This window comes from Ascaphus truei, chromosome 14 (genome assembly GCF_040206685.1).
Source record: "Ascaphus truei isolate aAscTru1 chromosome 14, aAscTru1.hap1, whole genome shotgun sequence".
Lineage (NCBI taxonomy): Eukaryota > Metazoa > Chordata > Amphibia > Anura > Ascaphidae > Ascaphus > Ascaphus truei.
In genome coordinates, this window is record NC_134496.1 from 40,779,071 (window position 1) to 40,802,401 (window position 23,331).

The following is a 23,331-nucleotide window of genomic DNA, read 5'->3' on the forward strand; positions in this document are numbered from 1 at the left end:
AAAAAGGAGACAATCGCGCCATTTTATTGGCGCGAACAGCCGCTAGATGCCGTTCGCGCCTCTCTGCATTAGGATATTTATAAAACTGGCGAGATGGAGGTTCTCGCCAGCCGCGAGGCGAGTTTTAGAAATAGAAAAGAAAAATTGGCGCGTTTTTCGTAACTCGCCATTCTCTGCTGTTTTCTGCGCGATTTTCTCCAAAAAATGGTGAATTTCGAAATAGCGCTGCTCTCTGCATAGGCCCCATAGACTTACTTTTTTAATATAGCTTTAAAATGAGTGCAATTGACTTTCACATTACCAAAGGGTGTAAACCACCACCATCCTTTAATGAATGAATAGGGGAAATATTTCTCGCTGTGTGCCGATTGCTGTCCTTTTCAAATGTGTTTAACTTAAAACCATGTCTTTCTTCCACTTGTACATTGTCTGTGTTATGGAGAGAAGGCAGCACAGTGGAAGGTAGAGAGCAAGCCAAAACATTTGCATTTTCTCAGATTTCATCTTAATTCTTATTACTTTTAAAAGCCTTACCCAATCACAGATTACTTGTTGCTGCTCCCAACCCCATTGGCCGTGACAACAATGACGAAAGCAATTAAATAGATTGCTTCTTGGTGAAGACCATAATGGACGTTCCAATGTGCCTTTCAAGGACTGTATTCATGATAAAAAGCAAAGGCATAAGGTAAGAGATAATAACATTGCTTGCTGCCTATGTTATCTTTAGCTTTCCTTCACAAAGAAAGCACAAAGCATTGAGGACATGTACATGGCACACTGAGTGATCAGCATTACGTTTGTGTGCAATAGAAATGACAGTTGCAAAGTGTAATTGGCATAACAAGTACTGGTTCTGCAATTGAGTCTTACAGAAAATATTCCGTGACCAGCAGGACGGAATACGCCGTTCAACAAGAGGAAGTCATGCAGTTAGACCGTGACTTTAAAGGGGTGATGTATGTCTATCTTTAATTATATAGCTCTGACAGTGTACTCAGTGCTTTACAAAGACAATACAGTACAGGGAATGATGATAATACAATAAGCGCAGCAAAGTCAGACAATAGAAAAGGAAATCCCTGCCCTGGAGAGCTTACAATCTAAGTAGTATGGTGGGAGAGTTAGAGACAGCAGGTGAGGGAATAAGTGCAGTAAATGGCAGTGCTTGGCCACAATGGTTGGTAGGAGTGACTGAGTGTGGTAGAGTAGCCATGAGTGTAGGCTATTTGGATACTTCTTTTGCGAGGTGAGTTTTAAGGTTGGTCAGTATTAAATTAGATGGGTTAACACCATTAGCAGGGAAAGAGGTGGCAGGGAGGTGTGGGCGAGAGCAGGTGTATATATGGCCAGTTCCAGGATCAGGAGAGATATCGAAAACAGCAGCAAAAAAACATAATACTGTTTTTCTGATACTGAAGATGGCAGTGTGTTTTTGTTCACCACATTTATGTGGTTTGTTTTCTATTTCACACAGTACAAACTAATAGAAAGTAGTAGTGTTAAGGATGTAAACTAAATCGTCACAATAGCAGCACCTAGAAAAAGAAAATATACATCACTGAGTGCAATATGAAAAGTACATAAATCAATCATATTTTATTCAACTGTTGTGTAATTATGCTGAGCGTGTTTCACTTGGGTTAAAACGTACACTCATCCCTCTTTTTTCCAACCTTCATAATATTATTTGGAAGTAGAGCATAGCATTTCTGATATCTTGTATCTTCCTACTGTACCTAAAGTTGTCATTCGTAATCTCAAAATCTGTTCTTCTGATAGAGCCACATTGAATGTTGAAAGTTCCACTTATGTTAATTCTCTAGGGCAGGGGTGCTCAACTCCAGTCCTCAAGCCCCCCAAACAGGTCAGGTTTTCAGGATATCCCTGGTCAGTACAGGGGGCTCAATCAGAGGCTCAATTGAAGACTGAGCCTCTGATTGAGCCCCCTGTACTGAAGCAGGACTGATTTAGCTACCTGTGCTGAAGCAGGAATATCCTGAAAACCTGACCTGTTTGGGGGGGGGGGGGGCGGAGGGCATGAGGACTGGAGCTCAGCACCCCTGCTCTCGGACAACAACTTACGCCAAGATTAATCAGCATCCCTTTCATTGTCAGTAGACCCCGCAGTGCATTGCAGACTAGAACAATAGTCCAAATTCAATCTAACGAGAAACACGGGGCATCATTTGCAATTAACCTTGAATTAAACGCCCATCAAAACAATGGCAATCAATGCATTGCTAACGGCGCGTTACTTCGCTTTTCACCATGCTGAAGAAGGTGAATGTGTTGCTGTCCCCTCTGGCAATGAAGGGGTTACGATACCCCAATAATATTACTATTAAAGCCGTGATGCACAGCTGGTGTTTTCTCTGCATTGATAATCCTTGCAATTATTATACCAATATGCAAAAGCATTGCACATGTTCTGGAACTTGCACTACACTAGTCACACAACGCAGGCATCTGATACACTTTGTTTTACATCTCTGATCTCAATTAAGTATACATGAACCATTTTCTGTTTGGATGTATCTAGCTTTGGTTTAAAATTCTGCTGTGCCAAGCTTTCTTCTAGCAATTTAACTGATAATCTACCCTAGTGAATCCCAGCAGTCATTACCCGAGTAATTGCTTAAGTTACAGAGCGTTCACAATGACATAGCTTGTTCTCAATCATTGAAGTATTCTGCAAAAGGCACGGAAACTTCGGAAAAGTCCAATGAATGCAACGAAATTCACACCCTGCACTTGCAAGCGCTCTAATTGTTAGAAATAGATACTTCCCTGCGCTATATATGTGTATCTGGATGAACTTATTACTTCAGAGGCCTTTGTTTTCTTTTGAGAATTATTTGGGCAGAGATAAATAAAAAAACACTGCCCGTTTGTAACTTGCACATGCTGCTTTTATTCACTTGCATTTCTATCTTTATAATATGTGTGCGATGTGAAAAAAAAATGATGTTAATATTCCGATAAATAATTAAACATGAGTTAAAATGTACTTAAAATTAAGTCCAAATCTTACTTGAGGGGTTTGTTATAAAACGTATTGGCCGAAAAGAATTTCAAAGCAAAAAAAACAAGATCCACACACATTCTTAGATTGTAAGCTCCTCGGACAGGGACTCCTTTTTCTAATGTTACTTTTATCTCTCAAGCGCTTATTCCCCTTATGTGTTATATTATTATGTCACGTGTATTACTGCTGTGAAGCGCTATGTACTTAGCGCCATATAAATAAAGCACACAAACATACAGATTCACAAAACCCCAACATTTACTGATTATTAACCCTTTCTTATTACTTATGCTGCATACAATCCTTCACACCATTAACTAATTTTAATATTTCATTTCAATTGGGGGTTTGATCACATATTATGGCCAATGTATGATAAGCTTGCCGCCCTTGGCAGCTCTAACTTAATTATATTGTAGTTTTAAGATCGAGGCAGGAGGAATTCAGCGAAGAGGACAAGGTAACAAATAATTAAATGAAGCTAGGACTTGCCTGGCATGGGGTTGCCTTGATGTGATGGGGAAGCTTATCATACAGAGTAATCAGGGCTGATTAAAAATCAGATTTTAGAGAAACTACCCAGGTGGCCAGTGGACATATTTAAAAATTAGCCAAAACAAACAATAAATTAGGGGGATCCTTGATGGACGCAGGAACGGTGAGAAAACCAGAGCACTACTCATGGGAACAAGTATAATATAAATAGAGAATGTGTATTCCATAAAAAATGAATTACATTTATTGGTCATGAAGACAAGCAAGCGAAGGTGTCCCCCCACCAACGCATTTCACGCCTCAGCACTTTATCAAGTACCTAGGATCTTTGGAGCAAGGGATCTTCGCTTTGGATGCTGCACTTCACTAGTGAGTCCATTGCTTAAACGCTATCCCTTTCACCAGGATTAGGGTATGATTTGAGTGATTATATATGCTATGGTGTCTGGACTGTCCATGTGATATACCTCCACACTCACTGTTTGGGAGGTCACCAGACAAGTTTGCTACACTCCTACCTATCCATGTATATATTGTTTACATCTCAAGATCTACCATATGGGAACATTATATTTCATAAGCTATATCTGTCATCGGTCTTTAGAGCCACACATATTGGTTCTCTGAATCCTTGGTGGAGAAGGATTTAGGAGTACTTGTATACTGCAGGCTTAGCAATAGTGCCCAAAGTCATGCAGTAGCTACAGAGGCAAACAAGATCTTATCTTGCATTAAACGGGCAATGGATGGAAGGGAAGTAAACATAATTGTGCCCCTTTATAAAGCGTTAGTAAGACCACACCTTGAATATGGAGTACAATTTTGGGCACCACGTCTTAGAAATTACATTATGGAACTAGAGAGATTGCAGAGAAGAGACACCAAATTAATAAAGGGGGTGGAAAATCTAACATGAGGAGAGGCAAGCTAAATTAGATTTATTTACATTAGAAAAGAGGCATCTAAGAGGGGTATGATAACTAAATACAAATATATTTGTTGACAGTACAAGGAGCTTTCAAAAGAACTATTCATCCCAAGGACAGTGCAAATGACTTGGGGCTTCCCTTTAGGTTGGAGGAAAGGAGATTTCACCAGCAACAAAGGAAAGGATTATTTACAGTAAGGGCAGTTAAAATGTGGAATTCATTACCCATGGATACTGTGATGGCAGATACAATAGCTTTGTTCAATAAAATGTTGGACATCTTTTTTTAGAAAGGAAAGGTATACAGGGATATACCAAATAAGTAAACATGGGAAGGATGTTGATCCAGGGATTAAAATGATTACCAATTCTTGGAGTCAGGAAGGAATTTATTTTCCCCCTTATGAGATATCATTAGATGATGTGTCATTGGGGTTTTTAGTTTGCCTTCCTCTGGATCAATATACTGTAAGTACGGATATAGGATAAAGTATCTGTCGTCTAAATTTAGTATAGGTTGAACTTGATGGACGTATGTCTTTTTTCATCCTCATATACTATGTAACTATGTAGCTATGAAACTATGCAACAATAATTTTACAATAATTCTCCAAAACACAAAAACATGGAGATGTTTATACTGAAATATGCGACCAGGATGGAAAATCAAGGTAAAGGAGGAAAAAAAAAAGGCAAAGACACTGCAGCTTTAAATGAGAGGACGCGTTCAAGCAAGACTGCAATCATTGTAACATAATACGCTGATGAAACATGTAGCATTTCAACTGCATGGTGCAGATATGAAACTAGTTCAATTAGGTGTGGGAAATGAGATGATGATCTCAGCCCAGCTCTCAGTGTACTGGAAACCACATCACAAAACTGTTCTCAAAACGATCCCCATATTTGGACATCAGTATTCTGATATGTTTGCCAGTCCAGCGAGAGCCACCAGTATCATTACATCCTGTTTCTGTGTGCTACACTTGAGGCTAGCATCATACATTATGTGTTCTATTTTAGACATTCTTAATAAAAAAAATCAAAATGAATCATGTAAAAGGATGGGTGACCCAAGTGTACCAAATAAAAATGGAATTGGATAGGACACTTTGAGAATGGCATATGACACACACAGTGCTAATTCCACTTGAACAGGATGGAACATATGTATTGGATTATGGGAAATGAACAGAGAAGCTATGAACACAAAAAAAACACAACAATAAACAAATGTAACATGATCCTCAGCACAGTATGGGTAAGTGCTTTAAAAACTTGGCCCGACTTGTAATTCTATGCTACAGAAATCAATAGCTTCATTCAAGGATCGTGAACGAATGCATCAAGCAGATTTTAATATGTACGGGAAAAGCTATTCCATCTTTGGTGTGTGTGTCACATTTAGGACAGTTGTTTTGGAGTTTGACACATTATTTAGCAGACAAGACCCCAGCTCAGACGCTATGCTTTAATTGACATACATAAACCAAGGAGTAAAATGGTCAACAACATGCAGACATTAATATCATGCATCAAGTGACTTGCAGTTTGGTATGCAGACCCTATGCATTAACATACCTATATTTTTACAGAAACATCCGTTAATTGAAAATATATATTCTTGGCTTCATTTCTCGGGCACTATGGGACCTTTTTACTAAGATCATTTTCCCCCTTTAAAATTGTAGTTTTTAAAAGTCGCTCAAACCTTCAAAATCTGTGCGTCATACTGTATGTATGAAGGCCGTGGCGTGATTTTTACACGCCGCATTTGATGCAATTTAAATTAAAACAGAATGCTGTTTCTTTCTTTAATTTTTAACTAGTATTAGTCAATATAAATTATTAGTGTAATAATATTGATAATAGGCATACTGTGAAAATAATACATTTTGTTAACCCATATAATTAAACATCTGTGCTGCTTCAAACACGTTAGGTTGATGCCTAGTCACTTAACTCTATGCTAATAATATAAACCGACTTTTTTAGGATTCCTAGTTTTGACGCAGTGTAACACTATTTTGGGTGCACAGATGCGATTTATTTTGTACATATGAATGACATCTTTGTGTCATATGCAGGCCATTTACTTGCTCCAATATATCTGATTAAAACTATTTTGGGCTCTAAAGGTTCACAAAAGCTCAATATAATTTGTAATCTCTGTGTGTCCATTTTACGCCAAAAAATCAATTTGCGATGCTTAGTACACAGACGCCTATTTCTTTATTTTATTGCCATTAAACCAGATTTTATAGAACCAAAATCACAACATGACATTTACTTACAGTCAACACCAAAACACCCGTAAAAGTGCCCATTTTACATTTTTTGACATGTTGTTTTTCAGGTAAGGAGTACTGGGGATAATATAATTTTTATATTTCGTATTTTGAGCATTATATCTTCACAAATAGCCAGACTCCAAGATGCTTTGAATGTATTGTTTCCTCTCAAGCAAGTGGATACTTTTTTCATCAGTAAAAAGACTGTTACTTTGTATTCCACAATCTGGAAGCATTAATCATGGAAACTTGGTTTCTTTTTTGCCCACTAATATAATTTAATATTGCTTTGTTTTGGCCACCATAACATGTTAAATACAATCCTTCAGATAATATTTCTTATTCCAGTATCTTTAACTGACCCTGAAATATCTCTAAATATAATGCATAACTCCGTTTATTTAATGTAACCATGTATTGTTATCATAACTCTGTGCCCAGGGCATTCTTGAAAACGAGAGGTGACTCTCAATGTATTACTTCCTGGTAAAACATTTGATAAATCATTACAATGTACACAGTGATGCTGTTTAACTCCTTTTCTGGAGAAAACAAGTGAAAACATCTATTTGACATTTTTTTTGGTGTGGATTAAGTCTCACTGTCTTCCTGTCACCTGTTCCATGGTAGGATTAGATACATTTTTAGCTCAACTGTAATTCTAAGTAGACACATCTGTTCACATCAGTCTAAGTACTTCACATCATAAATCCATCATTACAATAAGCAACCTAGTTTGAAATGTCAGGAGTGAGATCGCAGCAGAGATTGACACAAAGATCATGCACAGTGTGTGCATGTTTTATACCTAATTTCCATAATAACATATTGTTAGTAAGAAATACACTGAAATATATGAGCGCGACATGAATAATGCATTTCACTCTTTTTCACAGATACAAAAATGGGAACTTTATCTTGGCCCACAGCCACTTTTATCACTGTTGTTGCTACAGTATACTTGGAAGCGAAAACCACTCAACCGACAAAGTATACTAAGAAAGCCTTTAATATAGAGGTTGCAAATGGCTTGGAAATATCCCTCGCTCCACCAACAGAGGAGACAATCTTTACTGATATGTCAGAGACTAGTGACACAACCACTGAACTGTCAACCTTAAACCCGGAATTCAGAACCGCTACCACTCTTTACCCCTTTGATAATTTTACTCTTGAAACAGCCGATTTCTTCTTTAACTGCTGTGAATGCTGCGCGCCTATGAAAGGGGAGGCAGGTGCCGTTGGACTTTCAGGTAAATCCCACGCTTGTATGTGTAAATAAGTGCGCTCTTAGTTTGCATAGTCTTGTCATACTCGATATGACCCACGTTACACCCTTGCACTGCGCCGCAAGGCATTGCAGACACCTCTGGCGGCGAATCGGTTATTAATTATCACTCACTAATTATTGTTCGAAGCCTATAGTCAGTTTCTTAACCCCTTCTCTACCCGCAAGCGAAGACTTAAACATTACCGAAAATGTACTGAGCATTGCAGAAGCATGGATAATATATTGCGAAATCAGTATAACCAACCTGGCACTGATGAGACCCAAAAAGTCGAAACAGCTGTCTGTGAGGTTTCCTGGTTTCCTGGTTTCCTGGTTATGCACTTCTTTAACCCATGCTGTGCTGAAAAGCTGTGTAATATGCAGCCGACGGATTTTGACATCTGCCGCCCGTATGCACTTACATATGTCGGCCGCCTCCTTTCTGCCGCCCTCTTCCCGATTCACAGTGTCAAATGACGCCGCGGACCAACCAAAGTGACGTCACACCGCGTCTCGTTGCTATGGCAATGACGTCATTTGACACCTCAACGTCACATTGCCATGGCAATTTTTTTTGTGTGCAAACTTGAAGAACTTAAAAGGGAGCTCCGTATGAAACTTGCAAAGCTGGTGCATTAATCATGCAAAGCCAGTGCTGTACGTACTAAGTAAATACAGTCCATTTGCTTCCTATTGCATTGCTTATTTCCAGATAATTCTTCTTCTGTTTTGTGCACCATTATTATACCAGCTTCGGCAGCGCGTAAAAAAATACAGTATATGTAATCCCTTCTATTTCCAAAGTCTGTGGGGCCTATTAGCACTGCCAAATCGAATATTTTGACATGACCCTACCTCTCGGTCTGACATTTCTGTTATCACATAGTTACATAGTTACATATAGTTGCATAGTTACATAGTTGCATAGTAGATGAGGTTGAAAAAAGACATACGTACATCAAGTTCAACCTATGCTAAATTTAGACAACAGATATTTTATCCTATATCTATACTTACTTATTGATCCAGAGGAAGGCAAAAAATACCCCACAGATATCCAATGATATCTCATAAGGGGAAAATAAATTCCTTCCTGACTCCAAGAATTGGCATCAGATTACTCCCTGGATACACATCCTTCCCATGTTTACTTATTGGTATATCCCTGTATACCTTTCCTTTCTAAAAAGATGTCCAACCTTTTATTGAACAAATCTATTGTATCTGCCATCACAGTCTCCATGGGTAATGAATCCCACATTTTAACTGAGCCCTTTGTATTGCCCTTGGGATAAATAGTTCTTTTGAAAGCTCCTTGTACTGTCCCCGAATATATATACATTACTTTACAGTATGTGTTGGGGGGGGGGGGGGTTGGGGGTGGAAGGGGTGGGTAGTACAGTAGGTGTCCATTCAATGCCATTGGGGTTATCTTTTCTCCCATTGAGGGCATAGGTAACCACACTGGCAATCAATGGATGTATTGGCTAGCATTGTGTTTTAATGTTTATTGTGGGTAGAAGGGGGTGGGTGAAGGTAGTATTTGGCCCACGGTGGGAGTTTATGCCTATGTAGAGGTTAACCTCTACATTAAGGTTAACTTCTCTCGCAGGCCTAAACACCCACCACGGGCCAAATACCACCTTCACCCACCCCTCAACTCCTAATAAACTGGGCACTGATATTTAACCCCTTCATTACCTTAGCAGTTAGCTGCTAAGGTAATGAAGCTGCCTGTAAATGCATTTTTGTTACATATGATGGAAGCACGGGGTCTCCGGAGCTGATATTAATGCGGGACAGCTCCGGAGACGCCCGGCTTCAATCCGATGCTGTAAAAATATATATTTTCTTCTAAGTAACACCACGGATTCCATATCGCCGCCATTGAAGTGGCGAGAAGAGAACTGCGAGTTGCAGCCATGGTGTGATTAGCGAATCTACTCGAATAGCTCAATTTCACGAGAAATGCGAGTTTGAGCATTTTTGAGCTCCCGCGTGGTTTGTCTGAGCGCTACCGATCGGGAATAAGCACTTCTCAAGCGAGTTTGGCATGCTATTGGAGCTTTGTGAATAGCTACCTATGCCAACTCATTCGAGAAGTGCCCAAAATGCTCGATGAGTTAGTTATCGAAGTTTAGTGAATAGGCCTCTATATGTGCTCTGTCGGGCCCTCCTCCCTTAGTACACCATAATTGCACTCCTCGAATACACAAATCTCGTCTGGTTTTATATAGGAACATGTTCTTTATGGCAAGCTCAACCCGGCGACGCTTATATATATATATATATATATATATATATATATATTTATATATATATATAGAAAAACAACATTACCATTCTCTCGTCCGGTAAAGAAAGACTGCACTCGGTTCAGTAATCATGAAAAACTGTATTGGGCATCTGAATAAAAAAGATAAGTCACCCAATCCGACGTTTCGGTCCTGGAATAGGACCTTTCTCAAGGTATATATATATGCAATACACAATAAATGAGGACGCTGCACTATTGTTCCTTATATTAGTCCCAGTGTCCAATGTGGAAGCCAATTAGGCCAATATTGTTGTCAGCACTGCGTTGGAACTCATGTAAAAATGGCATATAGTCACATTGCTGGACTGTTAAGGGTGAAAAATTTGTGAGGTATATGTGTAGTACACAAAGCATACTCGAAAGTTGTGGGAAAAGGCCTCCCGGCTGTCTCTTACTCGATGGCACTTTATCAGCCCGGCAAGTATCTAGATCTCTCTTGCTGCTGGCTCTCCTCTCTTTCTCTGTGTAGGGGATTGTGTTTTCTGCTGCTGTCTCTCACTTTCTCTATCCTTGGCTAGCAGTCTCCTACAAGCCTCCTCTTTCACCTCTGTGAGTGTCAGGCTGTCTCTCTTAAGCCCCTGCCACAGTCACATGGGCTGTGGTTTTGTGTGCCTCTCAGACTGCCACTTCCTATCTCTGTCTCTGTCTCAGACTGACAGTTGGTCTCCCTCTGTGTCTCTCAGACTGACAGTTGGTCATCCCTCATTAACTGCTTGCTGACTCCAAGCCTTTTAAATTCATGAACTGATAACAATTTGAAGGTCCAGAACCAACATTAGGATCTGAGAGGGAACCGTCTCACCTTTTGGGGTCTGATTTCCAATCCTAATTCTGGCAGTAAACAATTCAGTAAATTGCTGTGTTCTATAAAATACAAAGTGTTAGCTGGCAATATCCCCCTAATTATTAGGCTTCATATTCAACAGGGTGAAAAGCAAAAATGCTACAAACTGATGGGAAAAGGGATTTGCCCATCTTAAATAAACCCATCATGCTGTATATCAGAATTTGGTCAAAGTACTGCTTGTCCAATAAATAGCATGTCAAATCTACTGTAATTAGGGTTGATGGCCCATTCTGCCACACATTGTATACAGACGTAGCAAGACTTAATGTCTTCAGGGCCACTGCCATGCACGGTCACATGACCGCGGCACCAAAGGATTAATGCTGTGAGGGGACCCATTCATAAGCATGGACCCTGCGCTGCTCCCCCGCGTAAGACTGTCCCCCAGCCCAACAGACTTTTTCGTGCGCTGCATCGAGGACAGTAAGTGTTGCTCCATCTGTATGACTGAACCACCCAGGCAGTTCAAATATATTAAATCCTAGGGTATGGGGATGTATAAATATATATATTCTTTTATTTTGTTTTTAACAATGTTTGCATAGTTGTAATTTAGGGATCTGAATAGTCCAAGATTTAACTAAATAGGTGTAGTTGTTTAAGGGCTCGTTCAGGGTGCCAGCTGCAGGACTCGGAGGGAGGGCGTGAGGGAGGCAGTGCTGCAGTTTGCTGGGCGACATGTGTTTATCCCCCAGCAGACTTTTTAGCGTTGGGGAGGGGGCGGGGTTACAGACGGCAGGGTAAGTATCCAAGTTGCAGTCATGAAATCATTCTGAAGAATGATTTCATTGGCTGCCTTGGTCCCTGTGACGCTCCTTCAGCTCCAAAAAACGAAATTTTCGTTTATTGAAACTGTAGTCAGCTTCAACTCCTGGCTTCGGAGACAGGACGGTTGCTACCCTGACAACCAGTATTCAAATTGAATACTTTGTTTCTCACGGCAGCACGCACGGCAGCACGCCCTCCCTCCGAAGCCAGCACCCTGAACGAGGCCTAAGAGTTCTGATCATATGTTGCACTGCACCATGAATACATTTACTACCGTATGTAATGACAAAGTATGTATTTCTGTCCTATGGTGGAATGTATATATTTGATGGGGGTGACAGGTTTGTTTGTCTGTAGACAGGTATTCAAATGGCTGTTGTATTTTCCCAAGAGGCTAAAACGCCTCCTGCAGATATAGCTATCAATTGTAAATAAGTGTGTGGAACATGCGTAAATAGATTGGGATTTAATCAATTGTAAGCTAAGCAGGTAAACAAAAGGACACAAAGTAAAATGTAACAGCAGGATAAGGATATGTTCAGGATATGGAAGTTCACGGCAAATATTGCACATTTTCTACAGTGAATGCGTTGGTGTTACTCAGAATAAACTGAAATTCCACAATGCAAATAATTCATATTAATTCTATCAAGAAGTTAAGTGTGTCTGGAAATGCCTTTGAAGGGAATTAGGAAAGCAAATTCCTTAGGAAAAGGAAAACAGCTAGTTACTGGAGTCTGTACTGTATATTAGGGTTGTCTTATTACAAAACAAACAAAACCTGGCAAGCTAGGACTAATATACTGTACCAGTTGTTTTCCATGCAACAGGATTACTATTTGCGGCATGAAAGGTGATTTTGATTGTATTGATTGCATTCTTCTGGATCAAATAACATTAATACGACTGGGTCGCAATCTGTGGATTTTCTCAGTGAAAAGTCACTATGCTAATTGTGATGCTGGACGGTTCTCCAAGAATCGAAGGGGGTCAAGAAAAGAAATGGCATTTTCTTTGATGAAGAAATAAATAAATGACTAGCAGATATATTTAACAAACTTGATGTTGCAGGTCCCAAAGGAGATATGGGCGACATGGGATTGCCGGGGCCTCATGGAGCACTGGGTCCTCCAGGACTGAGAGGCTACAAAGGAGACAAGGGTATGTAGGGATGAATGCACATTCATTTCAATCTCATTCCATGCATTCTGTTTGAGTGGAGCAGACACAGAATCACAAGACCTCTGAGGAAAGAACATTCCGGGTGCAGTAAGGCTTTGTACATGGTTACAGTAATTGTTGAGATTTACATTCAGAATTGCAGAACTAGGTAATAAATGCCGAACCATTTTAAAAGCCTTTTTCCCTTTTACTCTCTGAAGAGCTGCATTTTAAAAGACTACTTAAGACAAGTAGGCTTATTATCTTTGTAAAACCAGCATGTCTGTGCACATTTGACTAGTTTTAAAAGCCTCACGCATTTTTAAATAGTTTCACATTGTGATGGTCCTACTGGATATATCTCATTCTACATTTTTCAGTTGTCATCTGATTGGGAGAATGGTTACCATTCTCTGGCTAGGTCCCCAGTGGCCGATGCGGCATGCACGACACATACCACAGCACAGCCCTCTATGGGAGAGGCCCCAGTGACCGTGTGTGTGTGGGCACGCAAGGATCTGCGACGCGTACACTGGCAGGGAAGACAAGAATTTTGTTTTCCCGTGCCGCGACGCGATCCCATGGTCAGCGTGCACCAATGGAAGGGCAGATATTCCCCATCATGGCCGTTCCCCCCGTCATGGCCCCGCCCCGCGTTCCACTAGAGCTCCCCTACAGACCGCCGATCGCGGCTGTAGCCTGTGTGCGTGCCGCCATTCCGCGCCTGCAGCAGTGAGCACTGGGGCCGGAGCCGGAACTTTCTTTTATGCTTCTCATTCAGTAGGTAGTTATCGCTGTATTATTGGAATGACTTGGCGTTTTTTCCCACTGCTCATTTAACACAATGCTGTCCCATATTTACTAAGCAGTGCTTTTCTATTAAACACCTTCAGGCAATACTTGAGTTTTAATCTGCACCGGAAATGTAAATGCATAGATTTCTCCCTGCAAAATATTTGTTTTATTACATTACAATTGTTCTCACATCAGAAACACCTTCCAAAAGATTAGCCATGCAAGAAAGAATCAATTTCATGTAGTACATCGGGGATGGATTGGAAAGAACCAAAATATTTTCCACACTGGCATATTTGTGTTATCTTAAGCACTGCAATTTCATTTACTAGTGGTTTAAATTAATTGACAACACTCAGTTGGAAAGCATTTTCTCTCCTATTTTGACTGTTTGCTATTTAATAGTCTTTAAACTTAGGAACGCTTAACTTAAAAAAAGCAGAACAAAGGCCATGGAATGTGCAGGCATGTTTTTGTTAGGGGCTAATTACCTAACGATAGGATACTGCACTAATTACGACATTGCAGTAATTTTGGTTGATTAATCAACCAGCTCTTGCTCATTAGTGGACATTATTTTGGCTCATTATATTGTCAAAAAAACGGGAGGATTTCACAATGGCACATACTATACACGTATAACCAGCATAGAAATGCAAATGGAATAGTGATTTATAATATATACAATATATATGTTTTACAAAGTTGGTGCTAAAGCTATATCTATTCTTTTATCTAAGCTTCAATATATTTATTTTTTGTTTTAGGCTGCGGCCCCGCTGGTGCTTACCGCGCTCATGCTTGAGAGCGGTGATGTCACCAGCTCTCCAAGCATGAGCGCCAGGTGTCCTGGCTATTTTGCAAGCGCACGTGGGGGCATTGGGGGCTTGTTGAGCGCGCATCAAATTCACTTTTTTTGTCTCTCCAAGCGACAAGCTTGGGAGAGCGTGCGCGCACCGCGTGAGCAGGGACAGGACAATTTCAATTGCACAAATTAAACTCGTCAAGCGCCGCGCACCCAGTGCTAGCATGGCTGCAGCCTTAATATATGCCGCCTTTCATAACCTTTATTGAAAACGAATTACCCAGGCTGCCGATCGATTCATTCTCCTGTGATCAATCAGCAAAGACCCTGTTTCCCAGGGTTCACTAAATGGCTGCCTTTCAGTTTCAATCAATCCTTCAATTAGTGCAACTCAGCAGCTACAATGTATTCTTACTGTATATTACTAAGGTAACATTAGCTATTGTTACAGTTTGCAGCTCAAACTGCTGGGAATATTGGCAACAAATTATCACAAACAGGAAAGTGTCACAAATATCTTGCACTGCTGAGGAAGTGTGCTAAAATGAATTCAAGCAAAAAAGTCATATTGGAGCAAATGGAAGCATAACCCAGTTTTATTTGCTGGGATAACCGTTCTTACCTTTATTTCTCGAATATATATTTCTTACAGAACTTATGACTTTGATACCTGCAGATATAATGCACAAAATAAGCATTTTGTTATGGAAAAGCAAGAAAGCAAACGGAGTGCACAGCAGGCACAAGCTTTCTCCAAAAGCACAGACATCAACACAATTGGACTTGGCAGTGCATTTTTCTTCTATGATTTTCCAACACCACTTTGCAAACTCTGACTGAAATCATTTCGTTTACGAAGAAGGCAGCGTTCATACATTGGGCCATCAGCATTGATTGCATATTTTACTGCGCACTTTTACATAATAGGTCTGTACAGTATACAGGGCTTATCAATAATTCAGCTGCGTTCTTTAAGGCTGAGTACGTTTGCTCTGTCAGGGGTATATATTTGTGCAAGAAGGACATGGACACTACTTCTCTAAGGAGCAATTCATGCACTTTTTTTTACATAGGGTTGAATATCAGGGGTCTCTTTAACTGAACCCCATTCATTTCAGCTACGGGGACCCCCTACTTCCTGAGGTACAGACCTCCAAAGGGGGTGCTGGTATCTCTGCAAAGTTTAAGGCCCCCGCGTTAAGCGGCCAATAGGAAGCCGCACCTGATGACATCACAGCTTCCTATTGGCCAGCTGGGAACAGGAGCATTGAAATGCTGCCATTACATGTACTACTGGTAGTCGAGAGGAGGGGATACGGCACCCCCTACGGAGGTAAGTATCTCCGGAAGGAGGGGGTCCCAGGAGCTGAAAGGAATGGGGTTCAGCTCAGGAGACTCACTGCTTCAATTCCATTTTTATTTTTTTATAACTTTTTCACCAACATCGCCCATTAGACTTTTTAATAAACATACAAAGACTTAAGCCATTCAGTACCAGAGCAATGCAAAGTGTTGTAAGTCCCTCTGGCAGCAAAGAAACAATATATATATATATATATATATATATATATATATATATATATATATATATATATATATATATATATATTGTAATACATACATGCATGCATACATACATACATGCATGCATACATACATGCATGCATACATACATACATACATACATGCATGCATACATGCATACCCTGTCTTCCTCCACCCTAAGGGAAAATTCCTGTGGTTACCTGGTGTTGGTGCTTCCTGTCTGGCTCACAGGAGGCTCTGAGCATCCGCCAGTGGTAGTGGGGATTATCAAGACACACTTTTCTTCTCCTTCTCTTCTTGGTGCAGCGCCTCCATCCTGCAGGGACCCTATTAGAAATAGGGGTAACCCACCACAGGCAATTCTTCCTTCATAGAACACACAGTAGCGATGGTATAACTGGTTCTTCATTGCAGCAGATAGTCATCTCATCTCCCATGCAAGAGAGGTACAATCATAGGCAGTACTTGCGCCTATCCCTCGCAGCTTGCATGTATCTGTTTGGATCTGTCTGGATCAGAGCCTTGCTCGCAGGACTTATCCCTCAACTCAACCTCCAGGGCTTGAGGCCCCAAAGGTCTATCCTTGACTCCCATACTCCTTGGTGGAATATGGGGTAGATGTTCCCACTCCCATGAGGGAGGTGAAGAAAGGTGAACCAGAGCCTGGCTCTACACTTCCAACTCAGCACAGAACCCATTAAAATGTAGGCTGCAGACCATTTTGTACCCAGGGGGAGGGTCCTAGGTCTGAGCTTCTGATAGGGCAGTACCCAGGCCTTAGGCCCACCCCCTGTTGCTCAAGGGAGTTGTTTACTGCAGCAGCAAGTAGCATGGATTTAACCCTAACACTGCCTGCGTGGGTACCAGGGCGTATGTGTTAGGCAGGGCAGATTAGTAGTCCAGGGGGTACATGGCTACACATACATACATACATACATACAGCCACACACATAGCAGTATTGCCCCCTTTGGTGTATTTTGAGATATATATATATATACACACACTGCCCCCTTTATGTAGTGCTGCCGCTTGCCCAGGCTTTTCCTGACACATTCTTCTAGGGTTTGGTTTGTATAAAAGGGGGGACAAATATGTGTATACACACAGGGGGCAGTCAGTCATCAACCTTCAGCAGTTTATTCTTCCATTAGTGACACGACACAATTTTAAACACCGTCACTTTAAGAGCAAAAGAAATCATAAAAGGAAACATCTACTCCTGTCAGGAGTCTAACTCACATGCATATCCCTATCTGCAATATTGGCTGGCTAAGCCAGTTACCAACTTTAAATAACACACAGAGATAACATTGAGTCCTTAACTGTGAGATGGGGACAGCGTCCCAATAGATACTCAGATGCTGCAACATATGGGGGGTGGGAGGGGGGGCCGTCTACCCCGAACTGGATACTGGGGAGCAGCAGTTTTCCTCCCAGCTTCCATGCTCTACGAGAGAGACTGAAAAAGCAACCCTCTCTGCTCTAAATACCAGTTCTAGTAATTAGGTGAGTGAAAACCAGAACCATTGTAAAGTCAGATATGGATTTCCTATCCACCAGCCTTAGTGACTGTGAATCTGTGGAGCGGATCACTTCCATACTAAGTCTGCCCGTTTTGTTATAAATCTGACAGAAAGCTGCCAACTATCCTGGGACTGTGTCACATATCCTCCTCCCCAGTTTACACCTTCTGGGGTGAACGACCATGGATATACAGTATACAGAAGTTTCCCCTCTAAAACACTTAAGCTAATTCCCACACATTAATTGTTCACTGGAAACTAATATGAACGTTATCCTAAGAGTTTCATTTGACCATGTGCAGCAATTACTGACACAATGTTTTTCGTCAGAACATACTATTCTTGGCAAACCTATTTTGTTGCCTTTCAATAAGGAACCATTTTTCTTAGTAACAACAACTACCTATACCCCAGAATATGATAAATCTTATCTGTATATATATTCACGAAACCGGACAGTTTCTATCACCTCCATGGGGTTTTCCTACTCTAGAATATGAAAATGATATATGAAGGGCCATTAACTTTTTACATTACCTAGTAATCTTGTTTAAGGGCCTACATACCACCTATATACCAACTTGTAGTCTTACCTACATTTTCAGAAAATACAACCTTGCCATATTCATGTACTGCTCATCCTAGAGGCATAATACCACATAACTGTACTAGCTTATTTGCAAGGCTAAGTGTCCGTGACATAGTCCACACGTGTAACCTAATCGGTTAGTTCCCACACATTTTTTTTTCTTGATTTCCAGTTCATTACAGTACATCCTCAGACTTCATTTCAATGCCCGCTGCATCCTGCACATGACTGGACTGTTTCTTCAGCCTCTAACGAGACACCGGACCGGATTCTCCTTGACTCCACACTGTGGTCCAGAGTGGCGAGATCTGGAACTACTCAAGCGCAGCGTTGCCCTTCGTCGCCTCTGCTTTCCAATCTTTGAACCTTCTAGGCTCTTCTTACTGAAATGTCTCCTCTCAAGAAAATTTCCACTCATCAGAAATTTTTGATTTCCCTTTTGGGGCAATTACCAGGCCTTTGGGTTTTGGAGACCTAATTGCTTCTGTATAAACGCAGTTAATATTAATAACATTAAAAGGATTTTCCATCCACTTTGTGTTTTCAGGAACTGCCACCCACTTGGCTAAAACATCTTCTGTGGTGGCTTGAGAGTCAACACGGGTATTAGTTTCTGTATGATACAGACGCTTGGGCTGGGCCAATACCTTTTCCTGTAATGGAGACACCTGTGCATTACTGTTCCGCATAGCTTCCCTTTGTCTTAACTCTACCACCATCTTTTCTATGTACTGCGTCTGTGACCCAAGTGTCTGTCTTAGGTTTGTAACCTTTTCTCCAACGTCATCTGAGGAACCTCCTGCTGGGCAGCAGTCGAGTCCATCGTAGCGTCCCGCTCAGTCTTCAGAGCCTCACATTAGGTAGCACACATTAGGTAATCAAATCAAGGCAGATGTAGGCCAGTGCACGCATCATATCGAAACATATATTGTCCAACAGAATTCAAAGAGCGGCAAAGGAGACACGGCAGGCCAAGTGAAAAATAGAAGGTTAATAGTGCATAAATACAAAAATGCTGCGTTGTTGTTGTATACAACCATGGACCATTGTACTAAGCTTATAAGTAATGTTAATTTTAATTATTACTGTACATTTAGGTGAGAAAGGGGAATATGGTGATCAAGGAGCTAATGGAATTCCAGGATTCCCAGGGAAGCCGGGGGAAGCAGGTAAATGATAATGAATGATGCACAATTTTGTTTGTCTATTTCTCATGTTGCCTGTCTTGTAATGAATCTCTGCTCCGGTGACCTCTGTTCAAATTGATTCTGTTGAAGGAGAACCATTCCCCCTGGATTTGTGTGAGATATACACGTACTAGAATAGAGAGCGATACATCTGTGTGTTTGGAGACGAGACATATGTTTCTGCTTTAGAAATGCTCTTTAAATAATTGAGTTAACACCTCTGGCTTGCAGGCCCCTCAGGCACCGAGGGTGTTAACTCCTCTGTTAATGTTCTTCATCTCGATAATTGGACAGCAATTACAGAAACGCACACGCTATCCGGGTTTAATGCTAAAATCTGAGAGTTCAAAATGTATTTTAAATTACTTAAAGAATATGTAGATAGACCCATCAGGGGTAAAATAGAACAAAATGAATAAGAAATGTGTTACGTTTCAGTATCATTCGTAACATTGTAATTGAATTTGTGTAGGGTAAGTTAATGGAACGCAAGACGCTTTAACCTCTTGAAAAATGTTGCCGGGAAGACTATTCTACGGACGGACCAGAGAGTAGATAAAACAGCTTGTTATTATAATTATTCATTCTTAACCAGAATACACGATTCCACTGCATCATGTAGGCACAATATTTTAAAGTCAAGAGGTTTGTGTTAACCAAATGCAATGGAGAGCTTGTCTGCAGAAATCCTCAATCTATTTACATCCTTCTCTTTTTAGATGTATTCATTAAAAAAGAAATATATATATATATATATATATATATATATATATATATATATATATATATATATATAGGGAACCATGTTAAAAATGGTTTTGAAGCAAAAGGTGGAACTGTGTGCTCACTTGCATGTCATTTCCCAGAATCCCTTGCTGCAGTGGAAGTGCTGTGTGCTGGGTGATAATGGTGAAAGGCAGGGTTGCAGACCTGTCTCAGACATGCAATGAGCATACAGTAATATTTCCATTTGCTATATATATATATATATATATATAACATGTATATATATCTTTATTTATATAGTGATATCAATTTGCATAGCACTTTACAGCAGTAATACACGTGACATAATATTATAACACATAGTGGGAATAAGCGCTTCAGACATAAAAGTAACAATAGGAGAAGGAGTCCCTGCCCTAAAGAGCTTACAATCTAAGTGGTAAATAGGGAGAACATACAGAGACAGTAGGAGGGTGTTCCAGCAAGTGCATCTGCAAGGGGCCATGGTCAGTGCATATGAGATGTATAGTATCAGCCAATGTATATTGGATATTTTTAACCATATATACTTTGTAGTAGAAGAGCATGTAGTACAATAGAGCTAGAAGATCTTGAGAAGGTGGCATCTCTCTTCTAAGTACTGCATAGTAGGATGAATCTCTCATCTATGTTCTTATATTCCGTTTTGATTATGTGTGTTCTCTTGTAGGTGAACCTGGAGTTAAAGGTGAAAAAGGAAATCTTGGAGTTTCTGGATTAAAAGGACAAAAAGGAATCAAGGGAGAAACGTGTGAAAATGGAACGAAAGGAGAGAGAGGGGAGAAGGGGGACCATGGTTTTCTAGGGCTGGATGGGGACAAAGGGGACTCTGGTGAAAAGGGAGATATTGGAGAAAAAGGAAACTGTGGAGATATTGGAGACAAAGGGGAGAGAGGAGGAAATGGAGACCGAGGATTAAAAGGCGATAAGGGTATCAAAGGAGACATGGGATTAATTGGCACAAATGGTTTAGAAGGGGAACGTGGAGAAAAGGGAGAATCAGGCTTGAAAGGTGACAAAGGGGAGGTTGGACCCCCTGGTTTAATGGGTCCATCTGGGCCAAAGGGAAATTATGGCAGCAAAGGAACTAGAGGAACCCCTGGAAAAAAGGGGTCCAGAGGTCTGAAAGGATCCAAGGGTGATAACTCAACAGGAGCAAAATCGGCTTTTACTGTGGGCTTGTCGAAGCCTTTCCCACCCCCTAATGTTCCTATTAAATTTGACAGAATACTGTACAATGAGCAAGAAGAATACAACCCTTCATCAGGGAAATTTAACTGTACAATTCCAGGAACGTATGTGTTTGCTTTTCACGTGACGGTCAGAGGTCGTCCTGCCCGGATCAGTATGTTTGCCCAAAATAAAAAGGTCTTCAAAAGCCGTGAAACCCTCTATGGTCAAGAAATAGACCAAGCATCGGCTATGGTGGTTTTGAAATTAAATGCTGGCGATCAGGTTTGGCTAGAAGTTGCACGAGACTGGAACGGTATATATGTTAGCAATGAGGATGACAGCATATTTACAGGATTTCTCCTATATCCAGATTATATTTTTGAAACAGCATTATCCCTATAAATAAAGTAAATGTTATTAGACTTTTCAGTTGTAATGTAACAGTGTAATTGAAATTATTATATAGAAGGAACAGGACAGTGGTTTTAAAAGTCGATTTAAAAAAAAATGTTTTGAATATTTGTAATAATTCCGCATGTGTGACACAAAATTGATGAATTATTGTATTTCCAATCATCAATTTTTCTCAGCAACAGATAGAGTAAGTGAATAGATGATAAAAAGGTACTTGTTGAAATAACTGCTAAATTCTATGTACAATAAAATGTCTCAATAATTTTTTTTAGAAGAACATTGAATACAGGTGTCAACTCTTCATTTAAAAATGTTATTTGAAATGTGCACTGGTTAGAAGACAGCATTCTCTGTTAATGATCAGGTTAATGATCAGGTCTTACACCCCCACCTTTGGGTGCTGAAAAAGTGTGTTGGAGCGGAATTCAAAAACGATAAACAAATAAACGTGTGCAACAAAAAGATTAATTTAAATCAAAAATCAATACATAAGTAGCATCATAAAAAAAGGTACAAATTACACATGGTTCCTACAACAAAATAGCAAAGCAAGGCTTTAAAGAGCAATTAATACCCTTTTTTAAATGTATTTTTTTTTTAATGTAGGTTTGAAGCAGTGGGTCTCAAGAGCTGAACCCCTATTGATTTCAGCTCTGGGTACCCCCTGCTTCCAGAGATATTTACCTCCAAAGGGAGTGCCAGTATCTCAGAAAAGTTTTAAGCTCGCGTTTCACACAGGCCAATAGGAAGCTGAACCTGCTGACATTACGGCTTCCTATTGGCTCATAGGGCGCGAGAGCTTTGAAACTCCGCCAGAACATGAATGCTACTAGCTGAGCGGAGTGGCTACTGGCACCCTCTACAGAGGTAAGTATATCGGGAAGCAGTGGGGTACCGGAGTTGAAATGAATGGGGTTCAGCTCCGGAGACCCCCTGCTTCAATCCTATGTTAAAAATTTATTACTACTGTGAAGCGCTCTGTACATTAATGGCGCTATATAAATAAAGACATACAATACAATACAATACAAAAATAACAATAATTTGCCTACTTGGATTGCCTCTTTAACATGCTAGTGAACTCTAGAGGGATTATGTAGTCTCTAGCCAATAATGTTCAACTACCTCCCTGCGTGTGCTCTTACCGATACCGGCAACTCCCGGCGCTGTGACGTCACTTCTGGTTTTAGGTAGAGACACCACTGCCGGTCGTTGGAAAGCAGGACGATATGCGTTCCGAGATGTAGCACACAAATCCCTAGTTTAAATCCGGGATGTCCCAGTGAACAGGGAGGAAGTATACATCGGAGCATCCGATGCAAAAGGGAACAATTTAGACTAGCGCAATCTTAATATATTTGCTATATCTGAAACTTCATTACAATGAAATAATTGCAGATATTTTCATTCTACATCCTTATATGTATAT

The 23,331-nt window shown here is 40.5% G+C and overlaps 1 protein-coding gene across 2 annotated transcripts; it reads left to right on the forward strand.

Moving 5' to 3' along the window:
* The first annotated feature begins 618 nt into the window (after window positions 1-618).
* LOC142466011 (uncharacterized) lies at window positions 619-22,127 on the forward strand. 2 transcript variants are annotated; one of them, XM_075570608.1, is made up of 5 exons: window positions 619-688; window positions 7,639-7,995; window positions 13,016-13,105; window positions 19,461-19,532; window positions 20,986-22,127. In XM_075570608.1, exons 2-5 carry the CDS (start codon window positions 7,647-7,649, stop codon window positions 21,888-21,890), a joined length of 1,416 nt encoding a protein of 471 aa, XP_075426723.1. In that variant the 5' UTR covers window positions 619-688; window positions 7,639-7,646; the 3' UTR covers window positions 21,891-22,127. The 2 variants fall into 2 exon arrangements, with proteins under 2 accessions (XP_075426723.1, XP_075426724.1); XM_075570609.1 differs by lacking the exons at window positions 619-688; window positions 7,639-7,995 and adding an exon at window positions 11,074-11,599.
* Window positions 22,128-23,331: the final 1,204 nt, after the last annotated feature.